This window comes from Antrostomus carolinensis, unplaced genomic scaffold, assembly GCF_000700745.2.
Source record: "Antrostomus carolinensis isolate BGI_N321 unplaced genomic scaffold, ASM70074v2 Scaffold25717, whole genome shotgun sequence".
NCBI lineage: Eukaryota > Metazoa > Chordata > Aves > Caprimulgiformes > Caprimulgidae > Antrostomus > Antrostomus carolinensis.
In genome coordinates this window covers 1-9,314 of record NW_010325694.1, presented here as the reverse complement: position 1 = coordinate 9,314, position 9,314 = coordinate 1, and the positions used below count along the sequence as shown (strand labels likewise).

The window sequence follows — 9,314 nt, the reverse complement described above, 5'->3', positions numbered from 1 at the left end:
GGCGCTCTGTAAGGAGACTTACAGGAGGAGCAAGTCTCCAACTACAGCTCTTCTCTTCTTCCTTGTGGAAGAGGTTGTTATGTGGCTGTAAGGCCTATGTGACCATGATGAGACCTCTGGTGTAGTTTGCCTATCATCCACATCCCCATTAGAGTGGCCATCTTCCAGAAGAGCCTCATATCTAATCTAAATCTCCTCCTGTGAGTGCAGTGTGTTGTAGGTCATCCATTTCTGATTGCCAGTAATTTTCTGGGACTGCACCGTGTAGTCTGGAGCTTGGGAGAAACTTGTTAGGCTGCAGAGAAGAGAGTCTGAGCCTCCTGCCCTTCCTTCTGTCCAAAGGAGAAGGTAACTGTCAGGCACATGTCACAGCAGAAGCCAACAGCAGCAAAACATAAAGTGCTCATATTGAAAAAATAATAGTATAAATTAACTGAATTATGAATGGGAAACTTAACTGAAAGTAACCAAACCCAGGTTTCCTGTCCTTTGTTTGTACAGCGTACAAACCCAAAGATGTGGGTGTTTCTTCTCCATGAGGATGGTGTCTGTAGACCAGAATTTGTCAGGTGTTGGCTCTGCAGTGCCTGGGAATCGTGAGCATGCAGTTTCTGCCCTTTATTTAGTAGGTCTGCGTGCTTGTAAGGGAGAGAACTGCATCAATGCATTCATGTGAGGAGGTGCAAAGAGGTGCTGGTTTTCAGGGGACTGGGGAGTGGGTACAATTCCAGACTCACAGCAGTGCTTGCTTGAAATGCATCATACACATCCTCTCCTGGGATGCAGATGCACCAAAATGGCTAAAGTGCAGGAGTCTCCCTGCCAGTCCAGCTTGCACCAGTCTAGTTCCATGGGCTCAAGTCAGAGCATTATGGTTCTCTGGTGCATGAGTACTAGTGACAGGTGGCTAATGCACTCCTCCTTATCTGTTTCCTGTCTTCTTGTAGATGCAAACCAAGGAGGCCTGTCAGGACCAGTCATTGATTTCCACCATAGTTGTCCCTATTCTGGAGACTGTAGCAGCTCTGCTAAGGCAAGGAGAAGGGATTCTCTTGAATCCACACCATGTGGCATTGGCATTCAGCATTCTTCTAACGGTCCCTCTGGATCATCTGAAGACTGAAGAGTATCGCAGTGTCTTCCTGGGAGTCCATGAAGTGCTCTTCTCGATCGTGCAGTGTCATCCAAAGGTACATCTGAGGGAGTGGGAGGAGGGGAAAAGGTAGAAAGAACCAACACAGAAGCCAGTGATGAGAGGGGTTTTTTTTGTTCAATAGTGATTTTGAAATAGTTTGTCCTTATAGTATGAAAGTGCTTTGTACCACTTGTAATTTAAAAGGCTGGGAGTCTCAAAATCACATCATTTCAGTTGCTCTCCTGCTTTTTTTTTTATGCCTGCATTGTTGGTCTTTGGCAGCAGATTGCTTATTAACATCTGAAGCTAGGTTAAAATCAAACTTTTCATTTTTTTATGATTGACTTCTAGAAGCAGAAATGGCTCAGGCTGCAGAACGTAATTCTCACTGGGGATCAAGATTCTGCAGTCCTTTGAAAACAGAGCTTAGACATGTGAGCAGTTGGTGACCTTCAAACATTGTACCATCCTGGTGTTCTTGTCAGCCTTCAGTCATGGGAAAGTGAAGATATGCCAGGACTTGCACAGGGTAGAGCTATTCCTACATGGAATATGTAGGCAGAGGTGGAAGGAAAAGGAAAAGAGCCTCATGCATTTGTATGAGCACTGAGAGTGAAGGTTGAAGATGAGGAAATGGCAAATTCTGAAAGCAAGGCAGTGCACAGGCTATTTTCACACAGTGAATCTGTTTGGCTACACAGGTTCTCTGCCAGCAAGAACAAATTCCCTAGACCTTAGGGTACTAAATCAAATGCTGCTTTGGAGAAATGAAGTAACTCTAATAGGATGTTTACTTGTTATTTATATTTGAATATGGCCAGGACAGCAGTCCTGCTTCAAGATTCTCATGTGCTAGATACTGTATGGATGCAGGATGACATCTGCTCCTGGCAGCTCTATAAGCTATATGATTTTCCTCACAGAAATTTATTTCCCTCAGACTATGGGGTGCTGTACCTCTACCCTCTCTGCTCCCTTTACTACATAATCTCAGATGTGTTTGCTTCATGTCTTTGCAGGTGCTGTTGAAAGCAGCACCATCATTTCTAAACAGTTTCCATCGTCTGGTTGTTTCTGTCATGCGTGAAGGACGTCAGAAGGGAGACAGAGGTACCTTATCTTTTGCACTTTTGCATTATATATACACACTGTAATTTTGTATATTCTAGAAGAGGAGATGCAGAACAAGGCAGTCTGACACCAGAAGCCAAGTCCTCAAAACCTAGCTGTGGCATTGAAACTGCTAGCTCTGTCTGTCCTTTATGTAAAATTGAGGATGAGCTTTGTAGCATCATGAGGCTTGTGAAGATAACAGGGGCTCCTATGGAGCTGCATGCAGACAGCACTGCTTTAGGTGAATAAGGTATTCTTCACTGACTGGCTGGCAAGTAGACAGGAACTGGTAAGGCTTGCTGTGCCAAATTCCTGTTCTTCCTATCAACCTCTGTTCCTGAAAGTGTGGTGGCTGTGAACTCTGGTGATACATGCTAATATGCCTGAGTTATAGCCCCAAATCAATCCCACTAAATGGAGCTTCTTGAAACTGGAACTATGTTTACTACAGACCTGAATTGTCACCATTCCATGCTAAACATAAAGCCAGAACATTACACATATCTGAAGCATCAGTTGGGATTAGATGATATGTCTGTGTAGTCAAGGATATGGAATTAGTGTAGTTAAATATCTCAAAAGGAAGGGAAAAAAAAAAAAAGGACTTCTTACTGGAAGTTATTAAAGAATTTGCATTGTCAAAGTAGCCAAGTCAAAGGTGTTCACAGTGATTAAGGCAATCATCCTGTGCTTTATGCTGGCCAGGACATAAATACCCTGTCATTAATGGTGGTGACTTTTTGAGACAAGTTGACAAAGGTTTCTGTCCTGGTTTCTTACTATGCTGTTTCTAAGAGATGTCTTCTGATTCTGTCTTCTGTAGGTAGAGAATATAATTTTCCTGGCTCCTTGTTCTCTCCTCCATAGTGTTAGTTGTGACTAAATCATGGATGGAACCATAGCTGCTGCTTTTAGCACTTCAGCATCTGTAACAAGCACTTTTTGCCTTGCAGTGCATGTGAGGTTGGAAGCAATGTGCTCTTACAAAATAACCATTGTAAGAGATGCGTATGGTGCTTTGTAGGGGTGTGGGGGGGGCTCTCAGCTGTGGCTTGATAAGAAAATAAGATAAAATGGGCAAGTTGGTGTTGGCTTCATCTTGTTCAAGAATCATGGAAGATTAGGTGATTCTTTATTTTGTTTTTTTTTTTTCCTAGTATTTTTAAGCCTTAAATGCCAGGGTGTAACCCACTTTCTGTTTCAGGCAACACAGATGAGTTTGAAGTTATACTGAAGTGTGCACACTTGGTGGAACGGATGTATACTCATATCGCTGCAGAAATGGAGGACTTCACTGTGTTTTCTGCTTTCATTGCGGCTCAGTATGTGACTGAATTGCAGAAGGTAACATGTTCTCTTCCATTTGGAAAGCACCATGGTGTTGTGCTGGCTTTGGAGTTTCTGTTCCAAAGGCAATTGGGTTAAGTTTTGTAAAATCTGTGGAGTTATAAAAGTTGCTGTGCCTCATAGGACTACAGGTTTCATCCAGACTCCCTGTTATTTTTGAGCAAGAGTTCCTGAGAATCTTTCTTACTCAGCTCTTGAAAACTTTCTGAAGGTGTGTGCTGTGGTTTTTTTTTAAGGCAAAACAATAAAGTGCCTATTTACAGAACTGCTTTGCTTTTCTGTCATGTTGGATGTTGCTTTTTCTTCATGTAGTATTTAGATTCTTCTCCCAGATAGTCTCAGTTGCCCAGGACTGATAGCAGTTAGGGCCCCATCTGTCAAAGTAATAGAGAAAAATTCGCCTGGAAAATATCTTTTAATTTGGTCTAAGTGAGTAAGTGAATGGAAAAAGTGTTATCAAGCCAGAGAATTGTTTCGCTTTTCAGTAATTCTCCTTCTGTAACAAAGATACCATCCTGATCCTTACTGAAAACAACTGCTCCCGTTGTTATGGATGCCAGAGCCAGGTCAGTGGCTTCTCACATCCAGACCTAAGTTCAAATTGTCATTCTATTCAGCCTAATGTATTTAGATTGCACCAGGGTTTGAATGCTGCTTGTGTTGCAGGTACCTGCATATTGATTATTTGTGGCTCTGGCCTGGGCATGGGCTGAAATACAGAAAGGAATTTCAGTCTTCATTTTAGGCTCTCTTACTACAAAAATATCCTAACTGGTGCTGTGTTTCTGAAGGATTATGCTGTAACAAGTCTGACTAAGCATGAAGGTTATTACAGAGCTTAAACTCAGCTGCCTTCTCTGTTGACTGGCTTTTTTCCAAGGTTTGGGAGCAGAACAATGGGATATGTCAGGTTTTAGCCATGTTAGGTAGCATTGCCAGTAAGTTGGATGTTGTTTATATAGTAAACATAGTAGTTCAGCAAATACTAGGGACAAATTACTGTTAAGACTACTTCTGCTCTGTTTAACTGTCTCTGAACTCTGAAATCTGCTCATTGCTGAATGTTGGTCAGAAAGCCTGACTTGAATTGTCAAATGACCTTTTCAAGTTGAAAGGACACTTACCTCAGTATAAGCAGGAGTACAAAGTCTCATGAGACTTCTAGGAAAGTTTTGTGCAATACTTTAACTGGAAAATGGAAAGTGATGGATGATAGCTGAAACCACAGATCAGTAATGTATGCATGGAACCTTTGGGCGTGGAAAGAGGAATTGGTGTAGTGAGCCACCAGACACTGTGACAAAGGGCTGTTTTCTGTCTGACAGAATAGATAGATCACAAGTAGGTGATGATTTATTTGCTCATTAGATTGGTGAGAACTGATGTGTATCAGAGGAGTGGGAGGCCTCAGCATGCCTGTCTTAAGGGGGCACATACACATCTTTTCATCTTGCTCTGCAGAGGGAGAGAAAAACTCCTTTAACCATTCATCTCTTCTGAGTCCAGATCAGTGGCTTTCAGCCTGTGATCTGAAGACCCTGGGGTTCTGTCAAAGGTAACTGAGAAAACCATGTTGGTAGATTGAAGTCTTTATATGGGCATCTGCACACTTACTGGAACCCTTTTAAGGGTCTGAAAACTAAAACTGATGACAGCTACTGGCCTGAACAGGCGCTTACTCATAAAGTAGCTGTGTAATGGTTCCCTCAGTACTTCCTCTTCATACCAGGAAATAAAATATCCTTGTAAATTATTTTGTGTTAATCCAGAAAAATTCCTTGCTGGAGTGGTGGCATCTATAGCCTCTTTCATAGTTTTGACAGTGCTTTTCCCTTGTTGTCGATGAGCTGTTGCTTAATTCAGCAATAGTGAAATACCTCTTCACACATTTAATGTCTCACATCGAGAGCTCTGGAATGCTTGACAAATTGGTTGTGCTAACTATATAGACCATAAAACACTTACAAGCATAATTAACTGCCAGGCAGTCGTGGCAGCTGTTGAAGTTTTTGGTTCTGCTTCCCATAGCGTTATTGGAAGGTGTTTAGAGGAAACTGCGCTGTGAAGCTGGAACGGCTCAAATAAGGCATGGCTCCAGATCAATCTGTGATGTGAGGGTTGCAGTTCCATTAACTGCAGCTCTGAAGTGTCTACTTACCCCAAGTGGGACATCTGGTCCATCTTGTCAATAGCTGTGGGTTTTCCTCTCCTCATTCTCTGCAGTCGTTTCTTGGCCCTAGGAAGGGAGAGGCCAGCCCAGTGCATTCACTGGGAGTTGTGATACTCAACTAGTACTTTAGTGCATGGTGCAGGGAGAAATAACATGTTATAAAACTGCTCAACTGACATAGAGGGGAAAAAATGACAAACTTCTGGACATGCAAACTCTTCAGGGTCACAGATCCAAAGAAAGACTTATATGCCTTAGTGCCTGCTGTATGTTTTTTCCCAGCTATGTTAGCAGGTCACAATAATAAAATATAAACAGCTAATAAAATATATTAGCTGTTTTACATTTAGGGCAGAAAGAGAGCAGGAGCCTGTCACAGTGATTAGGAGTGCACTTCATTAGTGGAAAGTTTATTAGTTGCCTCAGGAAGAAAGAAGTCTGAATTTTAATGACAGCTTTTTATGTAATTTTCATTAGGCCTGAAGAGCAGAGGCTTAGGTCTGGAGGCATAAAGCTAATTTTGGGATTCAGCAAAGATAAGGCAGAACCAATGTGATTATGGCAGAGGCCAGCACCACCTCAGGCACTGAAGTATTTAGCAAGTGATTTGTGAGCACAGGACAAATTTCAGTTAGCCTGGGGCACCAGAGGACTCCAGAGTCAGCACTGATGTTCCTGGTTGTAATGTTGGTTCTGCTGGTAGTGGGGTTGAGCAGGGGTTACAATGGCAGGAGCAGGGCATGGGGTCCTGAGTCATTCATTGTATTCCTTCAACTTTCTATGTGACTTCAGACAAGGTACCTGATTGCTGAGGTTAAAAACAAAATCAAGGAAATGCACATCTCTTGAGTTTTTTGAAGCCTTCTTTTATTAAGGCTTACCTGTTGAAGTCCTCAGGTGCAAATTGTTAGATAAATACCAAGTTGTTAAGTGACAAGTTAAAATTGATTGACTACCCACTGTAAATGATAGAGTAGCCTTAAGGAAGTGCTCATTTGAAACTGAGACTCAGTAGCATAACAGCTGGTATGGCACACACAGAATCTACTGGAATGTGTAATCCAGGGCAAGTATTTTAGAGTTTTTTAATTACAGTTTTTCTGTTGAGGAGTTTTCATATGATTCCAAGATGATCAATGTCTTTGCCTCTGCAGCAGTGTGTATAGCAGTACTCTCGTGCATTTTATTTCAGGTGGCACACTTGTTCTGCAGAACACGTTTGCAAAAATCAGGAAAGTACTGCACAAATCAAAATCTTGGATTTTATCTAATGGGCTGTTCCAGATGGTCTGATGCACTGGATAACATATTGTCAGCTTTTAATGTATATTGACTGTTGAAAGGGTGTTTTCTTGGCTTTTTGTCTTCAAGTTTAATGTACTTTTGTTCTTCCCATAGGTGACACTGCACCCGGCTGTGAAGAAACATCTCACAGAAGGGATATATCACATCCTTGACCTTTGCATTGAACGGGACATAAAGTTCTTAAATATGTCTCTACCAGCAGGTGTAAGGGAGGTCTTTAAGGATCTGTATAATGATTACAACCACTACCACAAAGCAAAAAAACACGGGGAGGAAAAGTATACTGCGTGATGAATCCTGTCTGGTGCTGCACGATGAGTTATGAATTGATCCTGCAGTGCTCAGAAAATCCTCAGTTGCTGTTTGGTTTGGAATACTAGTAAGATAAAATCTGAAAGTGTCCTCTAAACAGGGATTGCATCTGTCTCTATACAGCCAGCCTGCATCATGGGGAAAAGGGGAAGAGGAAGGGAGGATGTGCTGTTAGGTCTGGTCCTGCTGTGTGCCACAAACGGCAGGAACTGCGGCACCTGCGCTGGCTCTCGGTGAACTCGCTCGGAGCCCGGGGGCGCTGGCTGCAGTCTGGCAGCAGGTGTCAGGCCTCAGCACTTCATGGTGCTTCTCTGTGGAAGCAATAGTCTGGTGTAGAAGCCAGTGAGGGTTACAACTCCTGCTCTCGCTTACCTGGTAAGCAGAATGAAAGCAGCTAAAGTGCTTATTTTTGTACCCTGTTATTTTACGTTTTGTTACTGAAGAAATTTGTGAATGTTACACGGCTGTGTGGTAGGCTACTGTGCAAAACTGTGGAAATACAGTAAAGGATTTGAAAGTTTGTATCTCTTTGCTTGATTGGTTTTGCTCTTCTGTCCAGCCCTGGGCAATCTGGTCTGACCTATTGAATTTCCTTCCAAACTGAATTATCCTGTGATCTCATGATAATCAGAAAGACTGACTACTTAGAGCCCTGGTCAATGTACTGTCATTAAGCAATTACACTTAGTCATCTGAGCTGTGGTTGCTCTCAGTATACATCTTTAGTTTGTGGCAAATGCTAAGTACCAAGACCTTTCTGAGACCTTTTTGGTCTAAGCTGAGCCTTGTTGCTTTGCATTCGTTCTAGGTTAAGAGCAAGCCTTACTGCAACTCAGCTGATGGTAATTCAATAAGCTGTAAATTAATCACACTTGAGCCTGTAAGAAACTTTATCAGGTAGTTACCTTTCTTCAGCTAAACTACAGAGGTTTATTTTCTTGAAAATGATAGAGACAAAAGATCCAAACTTTTACATAAGTGGTAAAACTTGGCACATGTATGCAGTTAGTAGTGAGGACTCAATACTCTCACATGATTATCTGCTTTAATCTACAGATAGAGGGTGGGCAGAGGAAGACTGGCACATGGATAACCACTTCTGCTGGGTCCATCTGCCTCATAGCAAGGTCCAAAGGATGAAGTTTGGTTGGGGCAGGAGACTCCACACGGCACAGACAAGGGAGGGGAGCAGAGCTGTGGGGGAGCTGAGGCAGGTGGAGATGGACCTTGAGGCAGGCAGGGCAGAGACATGGCATGACAGCTGCCGTCTGACCTAAAGCCCTTCCTGTCCTGGAGAGAAAGCTTTGGTACTGTGCAAACACTGTTCAGAAGGAGCCACAACAGTGGTGTGTTATCAACACTGTTGTAGCCACAAATGCAAAGCACAGCACCATATGGGCTGCTGTGGAGCAAGTTAACTCCATCCAGGCTGGACCCTGTACCCCACTGTGCCATTTCTGTATTTTATTTCAAAGGTGAAAAGCTGATGTGGGCCAGCCTTGGGAAGGGCAATTGCAATTGCTGTTTCCCCACCAGGCTGTGTGACACTGAAGTGCCTGGTAGGTCCTAGAAGGGAAACATGTATGAGCTGGGTGCAGCCAAATGGGCAGCAGAGGGAGGAGGTCTCCAGGGTGAAGACAATTAATACACTAGCAAAACAAAGGAAGGTTCTGAGTGTTGGGAGGGGATCTAGAAAGAACAGTGAAAAAAGGGAGAGGTAGGTCTGGAGCAAGGGAGGAGGGAAGTGAGGTAGCATCTCTTGTGTGTAAGTGTCAAGGCTCCCCTGATGTAGCCATATGGTTGCAAACCACACACATAGCTCAAAAGCTTCTGAGTGTAGACCACATAGTAAATAACATCTTACTTATCACTTTAAAGGACGTAAACTACTTGAGTTGATATCACTTTTATTTCTTTGATATCACTTTTAAT

At 42.8% G+C, this 9,314-nt stretch overlaps 1 protein-coding gene across 1 annotated transcript; it reads left to right on the top strand.

Moving 5' to 3' along the window:
• Positions 1-947: 947 nt before the first annotated feature.
• LOC104527581 (unhealthy ribosome biogenesis protein 2 homolog) lies at positions 948-7,423 on the top strand (the record flags this gene model as incomplete). The annotated part of the gene is made up of 4 exons (XM_010171338.1): positions 948-1,190; positions 2,155-2,245; positions 3,453-3,592; positions 7,164-7,423. Coding segments are annotated over 4 exons (672 nt in total), but the record flags the coding sequence as incomplete, so codon positions are not given.
• Positions 7,424-9,314: the final 1,891 nt, after the last annotated feature.